Here is a 25,401-nt window from a genome sequence, read left to right as displayed (position 1 = left end):
CAGTTTGTTAGGTGAGGAAAGCTGTGCCCTGCTGCAGACTTCCAAAGGTTCATCCCATTTAATCCAGGGAGTGTAGCAATACTGCCAGCCTTTCTGTGACCAAATTTTCTTCAAGGAGATACTTGATTTTGCAGGACCAGCACCTTCTGGAAGAGCTGTCACAGCCTTCTGCACTGGCTGGGGGACACCTTAGGAACTGCAGAGCTGCCCCCCCCCACATCTACCAGTTACCTTTTCCAGCACCCCAAGCAGAGGCACCAAGGATTATCCAGCAGGTGGTAAGGATCCTCACTCCTAGGAAACACTGGCCAAAAACAATCCTGACTTCTCCATTTTCTTTTCTTATCCAGATGCCTCCTCAGCCTGCTACTATCATCCAGCAGCTACCACAGCTGCCCCCGCTGATAGCACAGATACCCCCTGCCCAGCCTTTTGCAGCTCCCCGCTCTGGAAGCATTAAAGAAGGTATCATTCCCTGGGTCTAGCAGGCAGGTCCCATCACCGGGCACAGGGAAATACCTAGGAAATGTACCACTGTGAGAGGAAGTTGGATGCTGTCAGGGGACAGCGTGCAACTCAGCAACTGGGTTTCTGCTGGGGCTGTGGGAATAGCACTCTGTAAAACTAGATACCAATTCCGAGAGACTTTTGGACAAACTCTAATTGCTAAAACTAAAATTAAAAAAAAAAAAAGACTATAAACTCAGCAAAGCCAGGTTAAGGTGTCAGAGAAGCTTGGAGAAGAAAAAACAGCTCGAGCCATGGCACTGAGTAACATTAGCAAGGTCAAACTCATGCAAATGGATGATTCCAAAATTCACAAACTGGCTTCTAAACTCCATTTTTATTCTTTTATTTTCTTAACCTATTGTTTAATCTCCTTGGAACAATACAGGCTTTTGTTATGCCCCATGTTTGGAAACAAGACTGTTCTGAATATAGTACAATGGCAATAAAAAGAGCTTGTTTCTAAACATAGGTGGATGCTACTGTGAAATAATACATAAACCTGGGATGACTTCCCTGTCTCAACTGTCAGTCAAAGGTTTCCTTATGGCACAAAGAAATCTCCAGTCACCAAATTGTTATATTTCTCATCTATTTCTTCACTTAAGTCATTGGATTTATTTGAATAAGAATTTATTTTCAAAAACAAATTAGTCCAAATTCATACATGACTATTCTGAAGTTGATATATTTACAATAGCTTTGGTATGACCAGTTAAAAAGAAGAGTTGGTTTTATTTATTTTTTCCTCCTCATCATAATTAAAATAGTTCTACTGTGCAGGTCCTTTGTAATTAGGATCCAGAGATCATGGTATATGGATGTGATGCATGTGGAAGGGAATCTCAAGGTGGCACTGCAGTATCATGTAAAGTCAAAGAAACCTCTCATGTGGACAACAATAATCTAGAGCCAAAGCCACAGAGAGTGCCATAAGATGCCTGTCCATGCTCCTAGAGTCTCCTAGAGAGAGCTCCAGTGCACAGATTTTCTCCAGCCTGCCAATGAGCATAGATAGAGGGGTAGACTTGCAGGGGAACTAACAGAGAGAAGATGCTCAACAGCAGCTTTCTCGTGGAAGGGAGGAGAAACAGGAGACCTGGTCTTAATGGTCTTATTCATAGACATTCATTTTGCACCACCTGGCCACATAACTCTAATATTATCCAAGTGTCCCTTTCTGCTGCTTTATCTCAGTTGTAGTGACCAGCCTGTAGGCTGGAGGGCAGTCCCTACTGAGATGCCTCTGTTGCTGATAAAGCTCTTACTTTCTTCCTTGGGGTGACCTCTTCACAGATATGGTAGAGATGATGCTGATGCAGAATGCACAGATGCACCAGATCATCATGCAGAATATGATGCTGAAGTCTCTGCCATCAGTGGCATTCACACAGCCTGCTGGATCCAGCTCTGCCCTGCTTCAGCACACACAACAGGTAATGACACAGTGTCCAAAGGGCATCCTTACTCATGTAGGACAATAGTTATTGTCCTTTGGGGGCTGCAGGGACTGCACAATGCAAGTTCTGCTGCACAGGGTGTCCTGCAGGTCTCACATGCAGTCCTGTTTAGCATCATGTGAGGACACAACAGAAGATGCCAAATGCACAAGTGCAAACTAGATTCAGTCCAGCTCTTAAAATGTATCTGGCCTACACAGTTGAAGTACTAACATACAGAGAAGAGGTCTGTGCTAGGCATCTGCTGTTGCACCTGGCGCCTTGGGAGCCTGACACCTATTGACTTTCATTGAAACATCATCTGTGTTGGTGTCTCCAGGTGTCTTCATAGCACCAGTGATTTACTTAGTCTGTAGCAGTATGGCTTGACTTTTGTCCACTTGCTGCAAGCAGAAGGACTATACTTGTGTTACAAATCCTGTAACTGGTGAAATTTGACCTGGCAGTTTAAAACTGGCTAGAGCTGAAGCACAGGTTTTGTGGTCATACTTGGAGCTCCACAGCTCTAGCTACTGTCTCACCAAAAATCAATGGCTAGCAAGCTCTGGAAAGACATGTCTTACAGATATTTTTGTGTGTGGATCTCTATAGGTTTGTTTCCAAAATATGTCTAGTGCCTAACAAAATGTAGGTAATTTTGAACATATCCTTAGGTGCACGGTTCCTAAGCTATTTTTAACAAGGTGTTACATAGCTCCTTAGCCACCTTAAGTGCTTTGGAAAAATGTATTTCTAGTCTCTAGTCTGAGGCATTTATTACCTAAGCAGCAAGGACTGTTAATCTTCAGGGAGGATATCTTTGTGTTGCAAAGTCTTCCCCTATATTTTTTCATCCCTTCCATTTTCAGGCTAAACATGACTTCCCAGTGCTGCAAGGAGGATTTCTGTTCTCTTTGTCTTGGTGATTGAGGTTGCCATTTATTAAGAAAGCAACACCCACACTTCTGCAGTAGTTGACCAGTTCACTCCCACCTTTCCTACCTGCTATTCGCAAAAGTAACAAATGGCTTGAAATCCCGTGCCCTACGTTTAACAGCAGGGTAGGAAACACAGCCTCCCATAACCCATCCCCATGGCCTCTGCAGTTGGAAGCTGACATCTTTTGCAGCTGTTGAGACCAAATGTCTGCCTGAGATGGAATGCCTCCAACAGCAGCTGCTCACTCTCACGTTTCAGGACACTGACGTCTCAGGAGCCAGCACCACCATAGCCAGCATGGCATGCAAGGGATCATCTATTTCCTCAGCAGCTGTCCTGGGACAGATTCATTGTGGACATGGCAGGCAGCACTGGTAGTTCCTCAGAAATGTGTCAGAGCTGTGCTTAGCATCACCTTGGGTGAAAGGGTCTGCATCTAAAGGAGGCAGCAGATGAACAGTGTTCTCCACCTTTCTCCCAGGGCTACTCCACCAAAAAAATGTAGGTTTCTCTGACATAGCGTGGTGGGACAAACTACTCTGAATATCCCGGTGAAATCTGAATTCACTGAGCATTTGCCAGACCCTGTATGTTTGAGTCTGTGAAACCAATCTCTGGGCACAAGATGAACTTCCTGTACCAAGAGGCGACTGAGTGGGAAACCAGCTGCTCAGTTGGAGACCTTAAGCTCCCTTTCTAGGGGGGTACAAGTTCAACAAATTGCCCTTTACCTCTCTCCAACTAGGACCTGCAGCTCGCCACTCCCATGGCCATGAAAGCAGACAGGCCCCAGCTGTCCGCAGTGCATCACCACCACCATTACTCTCCCCCGGGGCTGCTACCCCCAGCCATGCCTGCTGGTCTCCTGATGCCAAGCGAAAGGCTCCCACCCACATCCTCAGCTAGTCATTGGGCCAGCAGCACGCTCCCAGCTGTGCAGATGTAAGTCAATAGACTGTGACGATATGAGCCGTTTTACCCGCCAAATAAGAGTTGGCTGTGTTTTGCATTCAGGCTAACATTCCCCATGGGATTTATGTTCTTGAAACACTGCTGAAGTCCCCAAGCAGAGGTATACAGCCCTCTCCTCACAGGGCTCACTTGCCTGTGCCTTTCCCGCTTCCTGGAAGCTTGTCCTCGACTGCTTTCTAGGTGCAAGGAGATGATACCAGGGACTAGTGCCTGAATAGGCACATGAGCAGCCACGCTGCCCCATAAGCCGGCCTGCTCATGCCAAGGTGGGGTGGTTTTATGCTGATGGGCAACTAAGTTCCACCACACGGCTCTCTAGCTCCCCCTCCTCTGAAGGACAGTGGGAGAAAATATGTTGAAAAAAAAAAAGCTTGTGGGTTGAGACAAGGAGTGGTTTAATTGGGGGGGGGGGGGGGGAGGCAGCAAAGGAAGAAAAAAGTTGTTCTTCTCATGACTTTTAATCTGTCTTCTCCCTCTTTAGCTACCTTCCACCGTGAATTATGAGATTCTATACATCTATACTGTCCTTTTGCAGCTGCAGCAAGCATGGGCTGTTGGCTATTACCAAACACAGTAAAGACATTTTTCTTGTTGCAGGTGGCCCACATACTGACAGTATGTGTTCCTCTGCAAGTGTACCATACCATCATGGAGATCAACCTGTATTTGAAGAGTTCCTAAATAATCTGACTGACAGCCTGATGTCTGTATATCTGCTTATTGTTGTTACAAGAAGTGAGCAAGAGAAAGACTGCAGATCCTCAGAAAAAATGTACCACACACCTGCAATCTGCTTACCCATTTCTGCTTATCCATTGTTTCCTCGCATATTCCAAGCCTAGAGCAGCAGCAAGCAGTCACAACATTTTTGCCTTTTTTTCCACAGAACCAAGACATCCTGTCCCAAGCAGTCCCACAGTAACTTGGGGAAATGCCCCTTTGCTGAGTGGACAGCTCCCTTCCTGGGGAGGGTAATGCAAACTAACACAGGATTCCCGAATGAGGGATTAATTGCCAAAATTCATCAGCTAACGTGTTCTTCCTGTACTGGGTTTACATGACAAGGTGTTGGTAGCAGGGGGGCTGCAGGGAGGCCTTTGTGAGCAGAGCGCTGGAGCTTACCCATATGAGAAAACAGCCAGCTCTAGTGGATTCCAAAAGGGACCTGCTGCTGGCAAGAGCTGGGCTGTGAGCAGTGCTGGCTGTACCTATGTGAGAGCAGAAAGGGAAAAAAAATGTTGTGCAACAGCAGCTGGGAGAGATAAGTGAGAAACTGAGAAAGAATTTTTCAGACACCGCGGTCAGTGCAGCAGGAGGGCAGGAGGTGCTCCAGGCACGCAGCAGCAGTCCCCCTGCGGCCCGTGGAGAGGCCCCTGGTGGAGCAGGCTGTCCCCCTGCAGCCCACGGGTCCCACACGGAGCAGATCTCCACGCTGCAGCCCGTGGAGGAGCCCCCGGTGGAGCAGGTGGATGTGGCCTGGAGGAGGCTGCAGCCCATGGAGAGGAGCCCACGCAGGAGCAGGGGGTCTGGGGGGAGCTGCCGCCTGTGGGGGACCCGCCGCCCATGGGGGACCCGTGCTGGAGCAGTTTGCTCCTGGGGGATGGACCCCGTGGTACGGAGCCGTGTGGGAGCAGTTCCTGAAGAGCTGCTACCTGTGGGCAGCCCCCCACGATCAGTTTGGGAAGGACGGCATCCCGTGGGAGGGACCCCACGTCAAAGTGACTGTGAAGGAGCAGCGGAGATGAAGCATTATGGACTGACCGCAGCCCATGTTCCCCTGTTTCCCTACGCCGCTTGGGGAGAGGAGGTAGAGAGAGAGGATTGGGGGGGGGGGGGAATGTGTTTCTCGTTTTATTTTAGTTCTCACTGCTCTAGTTTGTTATCAATAGGTAATAAATTACATTAATCTCTCATATGCTTGGTCTGTTTTGCCTGTGATAATAACTGGTGAGTGATCTGTCTTTCCTTATCTCAACCCACAAGTGTTTTTCAACGTACTTTCTCCCACTGTTCTGTTGAGGAAGGAGAGTGAGAGAGCAGTGTGGTGGTGCTGAGCTACCTAGCGTTGTTAAACCACCGCACCTCTCTCAACCTTTTTAGCTTTACGTCCTCACAGGTAAATTTGTACTGCAGGAATTACCTGTCTGGGGAATTAAAAATGAACATGAACAGTCCAAATGCCAGTTACTTGCACAGTAGAGCAAAATCCTGGCATTTGATTTTCCTAAAGATCAGCACTCCGCCCTAACTGCATGAGTTGGATTGACATGGCTTGCAGTATTTGAATAAATAATTCTCAATGGAGAAAAACAAAAATAAAATTGCTTATGCGGTCATCTGGTTTGAACATCAAGTGCAATGCCGGTACCTCCAACTATCTGCAGTTCATGCGTTCTGCCCCAGGAGGGCTCTGACTCTCAGTCTCTCCTGAGCCTCACATTCACAATGCTACCTATGGCTTTCTTTCCAGAGTTTTTGGAGTGACTTAAGCAGCCTGGACATGTGTATGTATATTTGTTTCATTATTTCTCAACCTTTCCCTCATGTAATCAGGATTTAGACTCTGAAAAATAAAATAAAATAAAATAAAATAAAAAGAATCCCAGGTTTCTTCCTTTTTTTTTAGTACAGTTTTTTCTTACAGAACATTAATCAAGCTTTTTCCTTTTTTACTTTTCCCACTAATTTTCAGATGCCAGGCATAAAAGCCCATGCTATCCTGGGTGTTTTGTTTGTTTTCTTTTAGAATTCCTTGGAAGACCCACTCAAAGTTTTAACCAAGTGATATCTTTTCCATGCTCTCTGCAGCCTAATTATGTTTAATGCAGAAGGAAAATCAGTGATTTAGTAGCGTTTTCTTAAAGTCTTCCCATCTTCACCTGTTCTTAAACAAGTTATCTGCTGTAGGACAAAGGAGATATGTGACTCTGAATGCTGCCATGACTGTTGAAACATTCCTCCAAAATAAAAAGAACTTATGCTGTTTTTCCGTGATGCAGTTTGTGACCAAGTCTGAGTAAGATAACCCAGGGACCTACATTTTATTTGAAATTGCTACTCAGAAGAGAAGATATTGCACTCGGTATAGATAAAACCTGATAGGTTACATTTAGTCCAGTTTGCCAAGAACTTTTTTCAGTAGGTAAGCAAATACGCTTGACAAAAGGAGCTGATCTGTACCATCTTGGAATAAAAACTTTCAGCCTGTGGCAGTGCTCAGTTTCACTTGGAGCTCTTATCAAGCTGTCAGTCCAGGTGGTCATTCCTGAAAGCATCCACCTTTGATAATATGTTTTCAGATCAGAAGAAGTCAGGTATTTCCTACCACATTTACAGAGAGATACTTTATTAACTGGGCTGGAAAGAGAGGGACTTATACAAATGGGTCTCTTACTCTCTCTCCCAAATCTTTTTACTGGTTTTAGTACAATTTATGTATGTTAAACACTAGAACATTTCAATAGATGTTCTCCTATGGATGGGCCTTCCCAGTGCTACAGAGATTAAATGACTTAACTATAGAGAACAAGACTCAGCTAATAACAGTCATGAGATAAAATGAGATAACAGCAATCATTTCAGAGATGTGTATCTTAAAGCAGGTTTGCAGGACTAAACTTTTTGCAAGGAACATTTAGCACCCCCTCAACCTTCCCTTCCACCTCTAGATTAGGCATTACATTTGAAATAACCCTTAAATGTTGGACAATTTATTCCAGTATTTAGCTTTGGTCAGTTTGCAGACCAGCATCTACAAGGACCATGTACTTCATTATATACTTCTGTGTACTGCCTGGGTCAGGTGCTCTCCCTACAGGATCATGCCTCCTGCCTCCATCGCTGGAGCTCTCACAGAATCACAGAATGGTTCAGTTGGAAGGGACCTGTGGAGGCCATCTGGTACAACCCCATTGCTCAAGCAAGGCTACCTAGAGCAGGGCACCCAGAACCATGTCCAGGTGGCTTCTGAAGATTTCTAAGGAGGAGACTCCACAGCATCTCTGAGCATCTGTGCCAGGGCTCTGGCACCTGCACAGCACATCAGTGCTTCCTGGTGTTCAGACGGAACCTCCTGTGTTCTATTTTGTGCCCAGTGCCTCTTGTCCTGGCGCTGGGCACTGCTGAAAAAAGCCTGGCTCTGTCCTCTTTGCACCTTTCCTTCAGGCATTCGTATACATTGATCAGATCCCCCACAAACCTGCTCTTCTCCAGGCTGAACAATCCCAACTCTCCCAACCTCTCCTCATAGGAGAGGTGCTCCAGTCCCTTGATGATCTTGGTAGCTCTTTGTTGGACTCTTTCCAGTATGTCTACATCTCTCTTGTACTGAGGGCCCAGAAGTGGACACGGTACTCCAGGTGCAGCCTCACCAGTGCTGAGTAGAGTAGAAGGATCACTCCCTCAGCCTGCTGGCAATACTTTGCCTAATGCAGCCATGAATAACATTAGCTTTTTTTAGTGGCAAGGGCACATTGCTGACTCATGTTCAACTTGGTGTCTACCAGGACTCTTAAGTCCTTCTCTGCAGAGCTGCTTTCCAGCTGTGTGATTCCCAGCATGTCTTGGTGCCTGGGGTTGTTCCTCCCCAGAGGCTAGACTTGGCACTTCTCCTTGCTGAACTTCATGAGATTTTTGTCAGTCCACCTCTCCAGCCTGCTGAGGTTCCTCTGGATGGCTGACTGATGAGTCAGCCACTCCCCCCAGGTTCGTGTTGTTCATGAATTTACTATCCATGAGTTTACTACCCCATGATCCGGATCCAGTTAATCCAGATAATGCAGATGCATCCAGTTAATGCAGATGTTAAATAAGATTGGACCCAGTATTGACCCCTGAGTAACTCCACTCATTACTGACCTCTCCCCAGAAAAAGCATCCACAGATCATTAAAATCACAGACCACAGCTGAAGCTGCTTGTGCAGCCCTGATCCAGCTGTCTAAGAAAGCAGTATTACAAGACCAAATTTAATTACATGATTGTGTAGTGTTATCCGCAGGAGTCCATGAGTTAATTAGCATACCTTAAAATACTGTTAATAAACTGGTAAGCCACAGTGGTGGAGTAATCTGTAAAGCCTACAGGACAAGTATTCAAAGGGTGCTGTGAGTGATATTTCCAAATAACAAATGTCACTGCTGGAAGCTAATGGTTTGCTCTCTGTGCTCTGAAAACAATGAATAATTTTACGGCTATTTACTATGCAAAAGTTACCTCAAAATACGTCTCCCCCTTCTATGACCATTTGCTGCATGGAGGCTCTGTGAATGGGATGAAAAGAGACTCAAAATCAAAGAAGGGTTATTTAAGCATGGCACCAGGAGAGCTTGCTGCCTGCAGGAATGATAGTGTGCTGGAACAAATCTAGGGAGACAACACAACCTCCATCCTGAGAGAGCTTCTAGAGCTGTTCAGGCAGACAAGGGGTTGTCTGTAAACAGAGTGGATCCTGCCTTGAGTAAGCTTCTTAGCTCTCTTTTCTTTGGTATGTGTTAGTTAGCTAGCACAGGTCAATTCATTGTAACATAGATCAGAAAAATTGTATGGCGTGGTGGCTAGTTTACATGTAGTGCCAGCACATTAACAAGCCTTAATAGCCCTGAATAGTTTCACCTGGGGCCCCCACCAGGGTTGAGGTTTAGGGGTGAGCAGCAATCTCTTTAAGCTTGGGCCTGTGGCTCATGGGTCATGTTGACCTCTTCAGTGTAGGCTAACTTTAGGGTGGTTTTGCCACTATAAGTGTGCCTGGTGATTATGAGGCTGTGCCTGACTCTGACTGCCATCAGTGAACCTGGTCCTGACCTCAGGCTTTTCTTATCTCCATAGTCTTTTCTTGCAGCCTTGAGCCTGGGCTGCCGTCCCTGGGCATGACCTGCTCACCTTGTCTGGCACTGTGGGCTGGGGCCGTGTCCAGTGGGGCCCCTGCCTTGCTGGCATTGCACTTGTTCCCCATCCTGTTGGGAGCAGGTGGGCCTTGCTGCACCAGAACACGCAATGGAGAACTGCAATGTGCTAGTGTGGGTATTTGGTCATGCTTCATTGAGACAGATATGTAGTTTTGGGCAGTGCGTTGCTCACTTTGCAATAAGTGGTAGTTACTGAATGTTAACTTATGTATTTTCACTGTCCTTTAGTTTTTGTGTCTAGGATAAACATTATTGGAACAGTAGAAAATTGAATTTCAAGATGGTCAGAGAATACGTTTATGGTTGGATAACAAAACACATATGTCCCCTGGTTAGGACAAGCAGAATGCTAATATTTATTCCTGAACATCCCAGTACTAAAACAGGTGAATTACCTCCTCCCTCTTAAAAGCTTCCAATGTGCAGCACTGTCTCAGCAGAGCCACTCATTCCAAGGATGAGCAGCACAATGCAACCAAAAGCCAGGTCCATGCAAGTTCTCCTCTTGTTCCACATGCAGGGAGGCTACATTTCATTATGTGCTTGAAGATTGCAGAACTGCTTTGCCATTTTCAAAAGAGGCTGTGTTGAAGGACACCACGTTCACACCAAGGTAGGTAAGCGTCTCTACCTAGGGCTCAGCGTGGTGTGCTGGCAGCCTGAGGTGGGAGTTGAGCTTTAACATTAACTAGGGAATGAACCCAGGCGTGACTCAGCCACCCACATCCTCTCCATTCTCCTCCCTCTGGTGAGGAGGGAGCAGGCAGCAGGGTCAGAGGAGACACCAGCCTCCCCAGGGACAGCAGTGCTCAGAGCTCGCTGTCAAGAGGCTGTTACAGCAATGGAGTCCAGCAACACACGTGGGAAAAGAGTTGCCATTGTTGGAGGTGGTCTGGTAGGAAACGCAACTTGTCTGCTATTTGTCTGTCCTCCCCCGGGAGCTGGGGCTATGCAAGCATTGCTAGGAAGTAGAGTGGGTGACTGCTCGGCTTGAACATGAAGGTGAGCTCCTAGCTCCAAGCTCCTAGCTGAGCTTGAACGTGAAGGTCTCTGGAAAGGCAGCTCCAGCACAAGTGAGCTGCTCTGCACGCACAGCAAATGTAACCAGGCAGGTTGGCATGGGCAAGGAAAAATGTTGTCAAATCTCTTGCCCATAATATCTTTCACCTTTGTATGATGTTCACTTCTTTGGAGCATAGTTCATTAACTGATTTGTTTTGCAAATTAAGGGAATAATATTGTCTCTCTTGAGTTCAAATCTCAATGATCCTTTTAATCCTATTTTTCTTAAAATTATTTTTTTCTGCCAGAGAGCAGGGTATTATCAGGGAGCTGGTTGGGGTCTCATGGTAGGAGGCAGCAAGGATTGTTAGTGCAGCTAGTACTTTTTACTAAGAGAAGGGATCTTCTTTGAGGGAAAGCTTTGCTGCTGAGATATCGCAGAGACTTAAAGGTACACTTAATACAGCCCTTGTTTGGGTATTGTACATGTACCAGGACAGGTACTCCTCTTTTCTTTCCTGCACAGTAGTATAAGTCGCAGGGGGATGGGGGGGACGGGGACGGGAGTGGGGGGACGGGGAATGAACAAGTTGCACTTTGGTCCTTTCAGGGGACCTAAAGCAGAGTCAGCTGCCAGATCTTCCATTGCATTGGCTGTTCCTGGCTTTAACCAAGTCCCTAATGTGAAATGTTTTGCAAGGACTGAGACTTGGTAAATGCTAAGCTAACAGAAAATGCCTTCCTCTTTCCATTTTTGTTTGGGACCATTTTTCTTCCATTGCTAGCTGCAGAGTTGTCTGACTTTAAAAGACAGCATGAAGCTTTACAGCACCTAAAGTTCCATTTTGACTTTTTGGCCGTTAGCTTCTTGGTCCCTATGTTGCTGGAAAAAAGAGTGGGAAGAGTCTGTAGTTCTGTTCATTCTGACAGTGATTAATGATGGAAGTTAAAGAAGAAAAAGGCATTCATTTAAATGAAAAGTGGGACATTTGCTGTCCTTTTTAAGGTAGTGTCTTGCTTTTTCAGAGGTCTACCTTTTTTCCCCCCAGTTCCCAGGGGAATGCTGTAGTAGCCTGAATTCCACCAAGAAATATAAATATAGAATCATGGAATCATTTAAGTTGGAAAAGACCTTCAAGATCAAGTCCATCCGTCAGCCCAACTTGCTGAGTCCCATCACTACATCACATCCCTTAGTGTCATATATACAGCTCAGAGAGGAGGAGGGAGCTTGCCTGCACCAGCTCCTGTTGTTTCTGGCTGAATGGGTTAGTCCTGCACAGTTACTGACAAGTAAGCAAGTCCTGAACTTGATATTACTTTATGTAATGAGCCGTGACGGCTAACTTTTGTAATGATGATCCTGGAGGCTCTGCAGACCCATCAGGGATGCCAGAGTCCCTCTCTCCAGGAAGAAGTCCTCTATGGTTCTTGATCAAAGGGTCTATTCGTCTCTGCTGGACTGCATCCTCCGACTGCTGTTTTCCCTTGTGAAGAAGATGCAGTTCAGTATTGATCTGTGATATAGCTAATAGTGAAACACTTCATCCATCGTTCCCGATCCTTCTCTTTTAGGTGGGTGCATTAAATGCCTGTTTCTTTGCTAGACGAGGTTTCCATGTTGATGTTTATGAAGCCAGAGAAGGTAAGTGCAGCCTGAACATTACTGCTTTAATAATATATTTGTGTCCCTTTACTCGTAGCAGCCCTTTAAGAAGCAAAAGAGGAACTGCATGACCTCACTGAAGCTGCAGGGAGAAAACAGAATCTGAAAGTGTCACTTTGGGGATGTCCTTTTCGCTCTTTCCTTTAGCTTCTGTGGTGGTTGGGGGAAGCATTTATCTGAAATACACTGCCTTGTGTGGAGAGAACCAGCCCTTCAGATATTAATATTATGCCTTTTTTTTATGGCCTTGGTTTAAATACTGATTCAAGTCCTTATTTTTCAAAAATTAGTTTCTGCATTAAGAAACATAGCACGGTGCCATTGAACTGTCAGAACTTTGGGAGCAATTACTCTTGTTAATACTGCAGCATTGCTCTTAGGGCTAAAAGCACTGACTTGACTCCTAAACAGCATAAATAGCGGTGAGGAGGGTCTCCTGTCACTAAGCGTAGTGAATCCATGTTCAGCAAAAGGGTTGTCCTTGCCTTCAAGGAAGGCTAGTAGCAAAGTCTGGAAGCACTGGAAGAAAGCTACAAGTTCAGAAACTATTAGGGAGGAAAAAAACATTTTGGTAAGTGTGACAGTTCACAAGAGGCCCTCAGTGGAGTATTTCCATTTCTCAGTGTAATCTTCCCTGGCACACAGAAGCATGACTACTGCAGAGCTGTCTGCCTCTGTCAAAATGCACAAGTGTTTGTATTTACTAGTTACATTATGCTGTCAAAGGAGCTGGGACATCACAGCCCATGCTCAGAAACTTGGGTACCACGTTGAAAAGGCTCCAAATGATGCACAGAATGAGTGGGCACGTCTCTGGCACAGCATGCAACAGCAAGCACTATGTGTTAGCCATGGGTGTTTGCAGAAGTGAGTTCTTAAGCTGTCAGAAAAGCACGGTTCTTGTCAGGTTATTTCCTCATTCTCCTCATTTCTGCTTGTGACTGAGAGTTGAGGAGCGATGTATGGGGCAAGCTGAAGGTTATGAAGACCTTTAGTCATGGGGAAAAAAGTGAGCTGCACATGCCCTTACTCTGAGCCCCAGCTGTGGCAGAAGTAGGACTTGGCAAACAGGCGTGGAGGTACTGGAGGGTACCTGGTACTACAGGTACTGGAGGGATGAGCAGCAGCGTGGCACTGCTGCAGTAGTGTGTGTGGGCATGCTCTGAAGTGTCCCAGACAAGCAGCTCAGAGAGGGTGACATGAGGTGCAGCTTGTGGCTTCCATGGCAGAGAGCTGCTCTCGTTCCTGCCTGAACTGGCTGTAGCTCTGGCACAGCCCAGTGCCCAGGTGCTTGTTGAAAGGAAGAGAAATCGTCTGCCTTCACTACCTCTGCAGCAAAATGGAAGATAATAAGGAGGGTGAAACTCAACTGAAATGTGCAGTGAGAGTAGGAGAAGCCCCGTGTGAAATGTGGTCTCTGATAGCATCTTGCTTGGGAAGTTGTTGGAGCAGGCCAGAACTCCCAGGCATCCATCCTGAGCACCATGCACAGCTCTGAGCCCCGCAGCAGGAAGCAGTTACAGACAAGGTCTCAGGATGGGCGGTGTGGGTAGCCAGAGGTGGGGAGCAGCTTTCTCATCAGGGAGGACCAGCCCAACCGAGACTCCTAAGACCAGAAGAAGCACATCTACAGCAGGGCATGGTGAAGACCTGCGTCATGAGCAGCTGTTTGCAGCTCACTCTGGCAGGAACAGCAGCCAGCCTCACGTGAAGCCAGTAGGTTGCAAGTTTAGAACAAAAGGAAATGGTTCTTCACAGCTGTTGAACTGTTAAACTCTTTGCCGGATGTTTTATGTGCTAGAAGTTTCTTGGGTTAAAAAAGCCTGTGGTTAAATTAACTGAAGCAAGCTGCATTCAGCTGTTACTGTGAGGATAACACTCATCATTCCTGAAGTGACTGAGGTGCTGGAAGCAGCGCTACATGTCCATCCACTTCTGTTGCTACTGAAACACCATAAGTTGGCTGCTGCCAGGAGGATGGGTGTTCTCACCTGCCTTCCAAGGAGGATGAATCCTACCCCTCTGCCCAATCTTTGGGCCTGTGGCTCTTGCTAAGATGGCATCTGTCTCAGGATTGGGACGAGGCTCTGCGACACACACTGTCTGGACAGCCAGGGAAATCTGAGATCATGACTTGCCAGCGTCCTGAAAAGCATCAGTGGCACTCAGCAGAGGATGAGAAGCTGCCAGACATTAATTGCTCAGCTCCCTCTGCTTAGGTGGGAAACATCTCTCTTTGATAACACCTCCTTTGGTGCTACACAGAGGTGTCAGGACCCTGTGGCTGCTTTGCTGCACTCAGCTGCAGCAGGTTCTCTGAGACTGGAGAAGGCACAGAGGAAGGGACACTCAGCTGCCCATTCCCCTCTCCAGTGGCTCAGATACTTTCCCAGCAACTGAACGTGACCTGCCCACTTTGCTGTGTGGATGGCATGTGAAACAGCATCCCATATGAGGAAGGAGCATCTCAGGACCAGGTTTCTCAGCAGGATGATGCAGAGCTGGTCTCAGTGGAGGGATGGGGGAAGGTGGGAGACTCCCCACCATCCACCTGATGCCGCTGCAGGGATTTCAGGTGGTGCAGCCATGCAGGAGGTGTCTGTGTAACCAACTGCTCTCTCTGTGCAGATATTCGGATGTCCAGCTTTGCCCGTGGCAGAAGCATTAACTTGGCCCTGTCCCACAGAGGACGCCAGGCCCTCCAGGCTGTGGGAATGGAAGAGCAGGTACCCTCACTGCTTTTATAGATGCAGGGTCTCTGGGGTCGAGGTGCTGTTGACTTCAGCTGGTGATGGGCAGGTGCCACTGCAGGGGCAGCTCTGCTTTCAGGGAGGCTGAGGCCAAGCACCCCTGCAGCATGCCTCCAGCCTGCCTCCCTGCCACGTCGCAGGTCCCCCTGCATGCTGACTTCTGTGATCAGGACCCAGCCCTGTCCTGGAGTGCCCACTGCCATGTAACATCCAGGTGTTTGCACTGCTCTCCGAGTCTGGTCCTTGTCCGTCTGCAAAGGGGAACTCAGGCTTCATCAGCTCATACCCCTGCACCTGGGTGTCATTTGATGCCGACCCCCAACTCCATCCTGCTGCATTTACCTTGCGATTTTTTTCCCAGCAATTTGGCTGGCTGCAGAAACCCTATGAGCAGAGACAGCTCCATTCTGCCTGGAGAGTGGTGTTTGGGGGATGGCACTTGGTGGGTTGTGTCCTGCCCCTTGATGGCTTAGCTTTGGTGGGAAAAGTGGGTTCTCCTCCCTTTTATTTCAGATTGTATCCAAAGGCATCCCCATGCATGCACGGAGAATACACACGCCATCTGGGAAGAAATACTCTATTCCATATGGCAAGAAGAACCAGGTACTTGTCTCATACTCTCCCTTTGGAGGTGTTTCATAGAGCACAAGGGGTCTCTGTGATGGATGGTGGGAGGAGAGTGAGGTGCACCTGCCAAAATGGAGACAACAGCATTCTGGAAGAAATTAGGTTACCCTCATCTCTGGATTTCCTCTCTCCCCATCCTGCAAAAATACACAACGTTAATTTTATGCATCATTAGACTTGCCATACTTAGTCTGATGCAGCCGTTTATGCATCCCAATCATTCTGTAAAGATCTTCCATTTTCTGGCAAACACAACGCACAGGTTTTGATTCCCTTGCTTCTCTGTGCAGCTCATCTTGAGTACATTCATTGCAGTGTGCCTGGGTCAGTCTCATTTTGGTTTCCTGCCTGAACGTCTGCCCAGCCTGGGCTTATGGTCTTAATGCTGTGAGTGGGGATGGGATTGTACGAAGGAAGCACCCCAGTTTCAGTAGGGCCATTACTAGGAGATTTTGAGGAGGTGGCATGTGTCATCTTCCTGTGAAAAATGGCCTTCAGAAATGCTTTCTGCACTCTCTGTTTGTTTGTTTTGCAGTACATTCTCTCTGTGGACAGAGCAAACTTAAACAGAGAGCTGTTAACAGGTAAGTTTCCAGGTCCATTTGCAAACACTTATATACCCTAGTCACCAAAAATTTAGGGTTTGCCTGATGAACGGGAGACTGCAGCTGAGTGCCTTTGAGCCCCAGGCTTTTCTTGCACATATGCAAACCAGCTGCATTACTAAGAAGAATTCAGCAGTAGCACTTGAAATGAAATCCTCTGCCTGCACTGTAGATCTGAGACTCGAGTGCTCAACAATATCTTCTAGCATCCATGGAAGAGGAAGCTGTAGGTAAGAAATGAACAGAAGCACAAGGCAGGAGCTGCGTTGCACGTTACAGAGGTGAAGGTCTGGTGAGGTTGTTTGCTCTGTAGTTAATTACCCTCTCCACAGAGGGTTGAGGTGGGTAGGAACAACACATCATCTGCTGAGTGTGGGAAGTGCCAGTTGAGCAATTTGCAGAATTCAGACTCACTTGAGGAATTCAGAAAGAACAATATTTTATCCCTTGTGGTTAGATAAGACATGGAGTCTGGGAGAGTTTTTGTTTGCAGGAGCAGTCTGCAGTTTGCTAACTTGGGTACAGTCCTCTCTGTTTACAAAAATGTACAAAGTCCTGTCTTTGTGGCCACATGCTTGTCGCAGAGCTGCGCTGGCTACATTGCTGCAGCTGGTGCTTCTGCGTTGTCTTCCCTTTCTCCTCCTGTGCTGTTTCTCTGCTGTTCCTCTGCAGCAAAAGTATATTCAGACAAGTCCCCCTGAGGCCTTTCTGCAGGTGCAGAAACTGCCGAGGAGCAGCTCTCCCCATGTTTGCTCTTGACTGGGGCTTTGCCAGCCAAAACAGGAGGTATCTCCTCAGCCTTGCTGCATCTTGTGGCATCTTCTGTGGCCCACGATAGTATTAGCCAAATAGAAACTGCGGCAAAGTATGTAATCTGTGCTGTCCAGGTTGAATCATAGAATCATTAAGGTTGGAAAAGACCTTCAAGATCATCTGGTCCAACCATCCCCCTACTACCAATGTCACCCACTAAACCATGTCCCTCAGCACCACATCCAACCTTTCCTTAAACACCCCCAGGGACGGTGACATTTCCCTGAACTTCCCATTGGCTGCAGGCACTGTGTCCTGTCCTGAAATACTACATAGTGATGGTGGAGACAGGTGAATACCCATGTCACTGCAGGGAAGAAAGAAATCTTTTTAGGTTTCCTTGCACTTTTTAAATAGTTTTCACCAGAGTTAACTAAACACATCCTAGTGTGCCCCACCTGCCTGCCACTGCTCAGCACAACAGTCTGACTTGCAGTAACAGCAAAAAATCCCTGTAATTTAGGGATCCCTTGGAAATATTTTTGGGGTCAGTACAAGCCTCTACTTGTAGTTGTCTTTTCACAGCTGCTGAGAAGTACTCCAACACTAGACTGTACTTTGGACACAAGCTCATGGAGTGCAATGCAAAGTTGGGGATGTTAACCATAAACAGGTAAGTCCTGTGCAAGCCTGGGATAAAGTGCTGTGTTCGGTTATTTCTGCTTAATAATTCATAAAACCTCAAACAATTGAGCAATTTCTGTTCAAAACTACTGTGTTACTCCTGAGTGGACAAAACTTGGCATCAGCTTTGGAAAGCAGAGATAACAAAGCAGAGTTCACAGAGAGGCTGAAAAAGCTTAAGTACCTCCCCCAGCAGGCTGGTGACAGGTGAGACACACGCTTGCTGACCTGTGCAAGAAGTAAACATGCCAGTCTCGGTAATGCTGGCTTTCAGGGTCAGATTGCTCACCAGAAAGGACAGGTAATGACCTTGTTTCACAGTTGTGTTAAGTTTTGGTCATGTCATCCCATTTATCTGGGGATGGAGGGTCTATGCAACAGCAGCATTATACCAACAGTGCCTGCTGAGTACTTGGATAGATCTGGCAGAATTACACATTTGACAGTCTGCAGAATAACTATTTATTCTGATGTTTTCAGTGAAAGGAATTCTCCCCATATTCTGGAAGATTAATAATGCTGCAGGTGACCCAGGCATTTTTGCAGCAAATTGCAAAAGGCAGGTCTTCTGTGCCCTGGGATGATGAGCTGGCTGGGGTTTTATGGCGGGGTTGTTCCAAGGGACTCTCCTGCCTCCAGATCTGACCAGCCGCCCTTGGAAGTCACCTACGATCTCATTGTGGGATGTGATGGAGCCTTCTCAACTGTCAGAAAGCAGTTCATGAGGCAAACGCGCTTCAACTACAGTCACGAGTACATTCCTCACGGCTACATGGAGCTGACCATCCCCCCGAGGGATGGAGATGTAAGTGTGCCTGTCCCAGGGTTGCTGCAGCCCCTTCAGGTATGACACCCACTGCCTCTCATAATGGTCCTGCTACAGCAGTGTTAGAGGAACTCACTTCTCACTTGGGGTTCAGTCAGCCTCCCAAGGGCTTAAAGCTCTCCTAGGAGAAGGCAGGCATCTCTTTCTGTTTTCAGAGTTTCTTTTTCATTGGTGGGGCCAATGTCTTAGTGCTAGGCTGTGGAAATCCCAAGAGGCCTGCCCCAGAGCTATGGGGTTCATTCTAGCTCCGAGATTTCTTGGGGCTATGCAAATGTTTCCGTGTGGACAACAGCAAGCACAAACCAGCAGATCTCTCCCCGGTTTGCCCTGCACTTGCTCTTGCTCTGTGTCTCACTAGACACTATAGGAAGTGGAAAGGGGCCCTGAGGTCATTGTTTCTTCCTGAGGTACAAGGGACAGGAACTAGTGTACTGGTGTGGAGGGAACTTGAGGCTAGGCTGGAGAAGCCAGGCACAGCAGATCAGGGATACACGGTGATTTTATTTCTCTTTCAGTTTGCCATGGAACCAAACTACCTCCACATCTGGCCGAGAAACACCTTCATGATGATTGCACTGCCCAACATGGTGATAACCCATAGGCACGCTCCTTTGGGGCATGGGAATGGCGCTTGTGGGAAGGAACTGGCTGTGGTGGCAGACACGTGGCGTGGGCTGGGAGGGCTGATGCCTACTTGGAGAGGTGCCTGGAGGTACCCCCAGCCTGAGCCAGGTGTCTCCCCCACCTGGGGGGTGCAGGGCAGCACCCCCAGAGCTAGCTTTGTCCCACAGAGCTGAGCGGGTACCTCAGCTGCCTCTCTATCTGCAGCTGGATGATATCCACAGGATACTGGAGTACAAACGCAGCCTGCCAGGCCTGCTTTAGCAAAGCCTGCACTGCCCTTGTCTGCCACCCCTTTCACCCCAGCAATGCCCAGCACATGTAAACACCCATGGGACATGGGGTGACTAGGCGCTGGTCCCCGCTGGGTAGACTGGCCACTGCAACAGCTGGGTGACCAACAGGCTGGGCATTGAGCTGCTGGCCCATGCGTCAGGTACTTTTTGTGGCCTCTGGGCTTCTTTCCAAACTTCCTCCCCTGCTGACAGGACAAGTCCTTCACCTGCACGCTCTTCATGCCCTTCGAGGAATTTGAGAAGCTAACGACCGGCGAGCAAGTACTGGATTTTTTCCAGACCTACTTTCCAGACTCTATCCCCCTCATCGGAGAGTAAGTGTCCCCATTGCCCCTTGTTGCTCCTCAGCACAGTACCACCACACCAGGGGATGTGCTCCCTGTGACACGGACTCTGCTGAAGCTGGTGGGCCAGCATCATGTGAACACTGGTAGAGTGGCTCTTCATGGTCTGTAGGAGAGGGGGAACAGAGAGTCTTGGGTCCACATTGCTTCTTCAGTGGAGTAACAGGCTCAGCAGCAAGACAGTCCCATCCTGCAGTAGTCTCTAAGTCACAATTGAGCACTGTTCTGTACCTTGGAGGTACAGTCCAGGCCCTGCCACTGTGGGAAGTGAAAAGTGGGTCACCTCCTACTGCTTCTGTATTGCTGTTGAAGATCTCGAACTCAGGAGATGGATTAGCAGATGATAACCTGTGGGTTTTTTTTATATTAGGGTTGAGTGAGTAAAGTGGCTCCACTAGAGCTAAGGTGAGGTTTGTGCACAGAAAACAGCAGTATGAAGCTAGTCCCACTGTTGAAATATCTAAAATCTCAGCATTTGTGTAACTCAGCTAACAGACTGAGAAAAGCTAGGCTGGCAGATGTCATTCTTGGAAAAAAAAAATCCAAACTGTGCTGACTATGCAAAGTTTGGCACTTAACTGTATCTAAAACAAGAGCCAGGTCTGTGAGACAAGAGCAGGCGGTTCGCAGCAGCATGATGTTCCCTGTGCACTGGGACCCTGGCTGGCTCTCACTACTGGGCAAATGGCGCCAGGGCAGCAGCATGGAGCTGGAGCATCTCACTACCCTTGAGGGTCCTGGTGGTGGTGGGGACCAGAACCAGCCTTTCCAGCACCGTACTGGATGGTGTTAGTAGGACCCCGAGCAAGACTGGTCTGAATATATTGTGCCACAGCTATGGGAAGCAAAGCTATCTGCCTTTGTGATATCATGTTATTCAATGTACATACATCACGCTTGCTTAATGTGTAGTGGGAAGTTCATGAAATAGGTCTTCCACTTGTGTTTCCCAGCACAAATAAGTGAAGAGGTGTGATTTTTGCATACCAAGGCAGACAGTGCCTGTGGCCTTAGCTTCCTAAGCTTGGACGTGGCATGGTTTGCTCTTGCTGTCTCTTGCAGTCCCACCAAGTGAAGTATCTGTTGTTTTGCCTGAAGGCGAGAGCTGAAGCACGATTACTTTTTGCTGCCAGCCCAGGCCATGATATCTGTGAAGTGCTCCTCCTACCACCTTGCTTCCCGGTGTGTGCTGATGGGAGATGCTGCTCATGCTGTTGTGCCCTTCTACGGACAGGGCATGAATGCAGTAAGTTCACAGCTTGCCCTGGACTGTGTCAGTCAGGTCCCCACTCTTTTCACCCAGAAATGCCCTTTTTTAGAGTGTAGCTCCACAGAACTCAAGGGCTGACCCATTCCATAGTTTGATGTCCTCTGCATGGGCAGGTGTTGAACTCCTTCCAGATACCTGTCTGCTTGATTGGACCTGGCTGCATTCTGGGGAGCAGACAAGGGACAGGACGGTGGTGCCACCTTTCCACGGGGCAGAGGACTACTTGGGGGCGGGTGGGGATGGGTGGTCCAGTAGGAGACCCAGGATGCCTGGGAAGGCCACCCACTACCATTGCTCTGCAAGATCCCTGGCAGGAAGCCTCCTGCTCTGAAGCTGTGGTCAGTGAGACACTATGCTTGCCAACAGCTACATTAACTAAGAGGATATGAGGGCATTTCTTGTGAATGTGTGACTCCTGCTGCCTATTTACCCTCCCATCTTCCTCCCAGGGCTTTGAGGATTGTCTGGTCTTTGATGAATTAATGGACCAGTTCCACAATGACCTTGGTGAGTGAGATGGCTGAAAGGAAGCTCTCTGGAGCTGAAAGCAGCTGCAGGCCCTGCTGGGGAGCTGCCTGTGAGCTGCTGCTTTCTTTTCCCAGGTGCCTGCCTCCCTGAGTTCTCTAGGCTGAGGGTGCCAGATGACCATGCAATCTCAGATCTAGCCATGTACAACTACATAGAGGTAAGCAAACAGCACACAGGCTGTGGTGCTGGGGACTATCCATGCAGCGGTGTCCTTTGTTACCCAGTGAGGAACCCACAATTGGACAGGGAGATGGCAGCTCTCGCAGTGCTGCTTTTGAGCCTTGTCAGGAGTCACCCATATTTGTCTGTTTGCTTACTCTGTGCTGGGAATGCTCAGGCCGGGCAGGCTCTGCTCCCCGTGGTGCCTGCCTGAGACATGCAGTGAGAGCTTGGGGAAGAGCTACCAAAGAGCATGGGGCTCTTCCAAGACATCCTGCAAGCTGGTGGTGATTGCTCTCTTACAGATGCGAGAGTATGTCAATTCAACATGGTTCATTTTCCGGAAGCGGGTAGACAACTTCCTCCATGCCCTCATGCCTTCTACCATCATCCCGCTCTACACAATGGTAAGGCCAAAGCTTGCTCCCCACTATCCTAGCTTTCTGTGAGCTGCTCCCACCTGGCTCAGAGGTGGTGACCTGATCATGCAATCCCCGCAGGTGACCTTCAGCAGAATTCGCTACCACAAGGCACTTCAGCACTGGAAATGGCAGAAAAAGGTAAGAGTTTGTGCCCGTCCTCCCCTTGCTGTGAGCCCCACATCCTGTATACTGGCACTGCCCAGCTGCAGTAGAGAGAGCTTTGGTGGTGGGATATTGCCAGGTGGGTGAAGGCGCTGAGACAGCCCACTTGCAGGAGGGTGGCACAGGAGAGAGCCTAGGGGGCCGTGCACGTGCAGGGTCCTGTGTTTTCCCAGCATGTGTTTCCCTCATTAGCCAGTGCTGGGAGCTCCCTGCTTGAAGCTGCTCCTTCAGCCTGGATAATCCTTACAGCTGACGTCTTCCTGGCACGTGCCGGACGAGGGCTGCTCTTTTGGCTGGCACCAGGCATCTGGGCTGTTTGGCCAAGGGGCTTCGCTGGTCACCGTGCCAGGATGTGCTTGCAGCAGAAGGCAGTACAAGTTGAAAGCAGCAGCAGGCGGCCTGTTCTGAGCTCCCTGTGCTCTGATTAGCTGTGTGGTGACCTATGGTCCTGCTTCCGAGGACTAAAGGTCTGTAGCCCTTCTCATGTGCCTGCAGTGCAGTGAGGGCTGGCTTCAGGCACTGAGTGCCAGTGAGCAGCTGTGTGTGCTTGCTGCAGGTGATTTGCAGGTGCTTTGCTTTGTACTGCAGGGTGGGAGCAAGCTCCTGACAATGCCAGGATTTCTCTTTGTACTTGCAGATAATTAATCGAGGGCTCTTCATCATGGGGGCAGCAGGACTAGGCGGCACCTACCTGCTCATAAAAAGACTGGCATGGAACTCAGACATCTGCATACAGAACTTGTGGGGCTGGTGCCGTTACATCAGGAGTACTGGAAAATTTCCCTTCAGCACCCAAGTGGCTCAAATGTAAGGGGCGGTCCCGGATGTAATAAAAGCAAAGGCACAGGTGTCTGTTTCATCTTGATGATGTATTATTTTTTTTTCTTGGGATGTAGCCTGGCAACTCCTGCAGCCCTTCTGTCTGCTGCTCCCCAAGGGAAGCAGTGGTCCCTCTTCCTCTCCCCAGGTCAGAGGAACTCACTGGGTTACAGAGAGCCTACAGAGCCTCTGCAAGGGCTCATATGTCTCTCTGCCTAATCTCAGTAGCATTGCCTCTTGCAATTGCCAGTCAGGTAAAATGCCAATGCTGCATGTCACTGGCTGGGCATGGGTTTTGTGTGCAGTAGTGTGGGGAGCACACACCCTCCCAGCCAGCCAGACACTTGAATTTGTCACGGTGTCTCAGTCCATACTGGGACTGTCCCAATATTGCTGGCTCAGAAGTCAACTCTTACCAAAATCTGGTCTTTCCCCACCTTTTATCCTCCCCTCCATCCTTTTCCAGTTGGATGAGAGATATCTCCAGGTATCTCAGCTTCATACTTAGAAGGCTTTGCTTGCAGGCATGAGGCTGCCTATTGCACCCATGGCTCTGGAGCTGAGCAGGCTCATGCAGCACCCATTTTGAGGCACTCTGCAGGCAGAGTCACATTTCTCCTTCTGAAACACCTTAGTAATCCGTGTCTGTGAAAGAAACATATCCCTGTCATATTGCTGGTATTTTCACATAAATAATCCAAAAGCTACCCCACAGTTTGAAAAATAGATCATAGAATCATAGAATGGCTTGGGTTGGAAGGGACCTTAAAGATCATCTAGTTCCAACCCCCCTGCCAAGGGCAGGGACACCACCCACTAGACCAGGTTGCCCAGGGCCTCATCCAACCTGGTCATGAACACCTCCAGGGATGGGGCATCCACAGCCTCTCTGGGCAACTTGTTCCAGTGCCTTACCACTCACCTCTGAGTGAAGAACTACCTCCTAATCTCTAATCTAAATCTCCCCTCTTTTAGTTTAAAACCATTCCTCTTTGTCCTGTCATTATCTGATTGAGCAAAAAGTTGTTATCCATCTTTTCTGTAAGCCTCCTTTAAGTACTGAAAATACACATGTATTTGGCCTGCAATTCTTGCATTTGAAAATGCTATTTAAAATTTGCAACCCTTTTTCTTTATTGCTTTTCCATCGAGACACATTTCTTTTAACTCCACTGCTGTCTGTGTGCTATGTGGGTAAGTGCCTCCATCCTGGCTTCCTTACCTCCTGTGCCCCTCACAAGCAGCAGTCACCAAGACATTGAAAACAGCATTGTCTCAGCTTCCGTGTGTGTGCACTGGCCAGTGTGCTCAAAAGGTGTGCCCTGCTTAGATGTGCTATATTTCAGGTGAACTTGGGAACGTGAGCTAATTTGTGATTTTGAAACAGTGTTTGGAAGGTTCTTGGTTGAAAATCAGCTAGCTTTCTTTCGCCAAGTCAAGGAAAATACAGCTAATTTATTTTTGATAGAAATAAACCTTAAGAAAGGATGTTCTGTGTCACTGCTTGAAGTCTGGAGGAAGGGCCACTTCACACCTGCCTGTGAAATACTTATGACTGTTGCAGGCAGGTCTCCACAGGCTCCACCACCAAGTCTTTGGGCTAAAGCAAGACCAAGGGGCATGAAGGACTCTCTTAGCTCACTGTTTTTCCTCTTGGCTTTTGTACATACCCTAGGATATACTTCTGTCTAATGCAATAACTGGTCATATTTCTTTTTGAAAAGGTCTGGATCTCTGTGCTTGCGTCCCCCATTGAGTTTCTCTATCTGTTCTGCTAAACTTGTTCACATTTGTGCTTGTACTGCACAGCCTATGCCAGCAGTAAGACCTGCAACTACGGATAAGGGAGATTCTCTCTTCATGTTCAAGTAATAAAAGCCTCTGTCTGGGTACTTGGCAATGGGCATTGCATCAAAGACCCAGAGCGGTGCCTCTGGAGTCTTCACACAGCCAGGTGTGGGGTGCATGAGAGCTGCACTGAATCAGGGTCCTTGAGCCAAAAATAGCTGCAAACTGGGAAAGTCTGGGGGAAGTATCAGATGTGCCTTCCTTCTTACTCTGCCACAGACCTTGACAGTCATTGCTGGAGAACAGCTAAATGCCCC

The 25,401-nt window shown here is 48.1% G+C and overlaps 2 protein-coding genes across 8 annotated transcripts in view; both read left to right on the top strand.

Annotated features, from left to right (window-relative positions):
- Window positions 1-6,453, top strand: part of LOC308198288 (uncharacterized protein C21orf58) — a 115,296-nt gene extending 108,843 nt beyond the window's left edge. For 3 of the 6 annotated variants that reach the window (XM_080600504.1, XM_080600503.1, XM_080600502.1), the window contains 4 exons: window positions 135-465; window positions 1,804-1,943; window positions 3,631-3,827; window positions 4,455-5,354. In XM_080600504.1, the coding sequence (XP_080456630.1) occupies window positions 135-465; window positions 1,804-1,943; window positions 3,631-3,827; window positions 4,455-4,470 (684 nt within the window). In that variant the 3' untranslated portion in view covers window positions 4,471-5,354. Of the gene's footprint in view, window positions 1-134; window positions 466-1,803; window positions 1,944-3,630; window positions 3,828-4,454 lie in introns of all 6 variants that reach the window. The other 3 variants (XM_080600506.1, XM_080600505.1, XM_080600507.1) reach the window with 3 other exon arrangements.
- Window positions 6,454-10,498: 4,045 nt separating this feature from the next.
- On the top strand, window positions 10,499-23,342 carry KMO (kynurenine 3-monooxygenase). 2 transcript variants are annotated; one of them, XM_080598777.1, is made up of 15 exons: window positions 10,499-10,657; window positions 12,340-12,409; window positions 15,059-15,156; window positions 15,694-15,783; window positions 16,343-16,391; window positions 17,751-17,838; window positions 18,489-18,654; window positions 19,191-19,262; window positions 19,785-19,906; window positions 21,035-21,182; window positions 21,656-21,713; window positions 21,809-21,891; window positions 22,199-22,300; window positions 22,394-22,453; window positions 23,115-23,342. In XM_080598777.1, exons 1-15 carry the CDS (start codon window positions 10,604-10,606, stop codon window positions 23,286-23,288), a joined length of 1,434 nt encoding a protein of 477 aa, XP_080454903.1. In that variant the 5' UTR covers window positions 10,499-10,603; the 3' UTR covers window positions 23,289-23,342. The 2 variants fall into 2 exon arrangements, with proteins under 2 accessions (XP_080454903.1, XP_080454904.1); XM_080598778.1 differs by lacking the exon at window positions 10,499-10,657 and adding an exon at window positions 10,679-10,764.
- Window positions 23,343-25,401: the final 2,059 nt, after the last annotated feature.

Source organism: Anser brachyrhynchus (assembly GCF_964034855.1).
Source record: "Anser brachyrhynchus genome assembly, chromosome: 7".
NCBI lineage: Eukaryota > Metazoa > Chordata > Aves > Anseriformes > Anatidae > Anser > Anser brachyrhynchus.
Note: the sequence above shows the minus strand (reverse complement) of the source record. Positions and strands in the feature narration are given on the sequence as shown.

What these genes read in the sequence shown, in the direction of transcription:
- KMO (XM_080598777.1), top strand. Translation starts at nt 10,604, where the DNA reads ATGGAGTCCAGCAACACACGTGGGAAAAGAGTTGCCATTGTTGGAGGT. An exon ending in AAACAGAGAGCTGTTAACAG is followed by an intron (nt 16,392 to 17,750) that starts GTAAGTTTCCAG and finishes GTCTTTTCACAG; the next exon opens with CTGCTGAGAAGTACTCCAAC. An exon ending in CCATGTACAACTACATAGAG is followed by an intron (nt 21,892 to 22,198) that starts GTAAGCAAACAG and finishes GCTCTCTTACAG; the next exon opens with ATGCGAGAGTATGTCAATTC.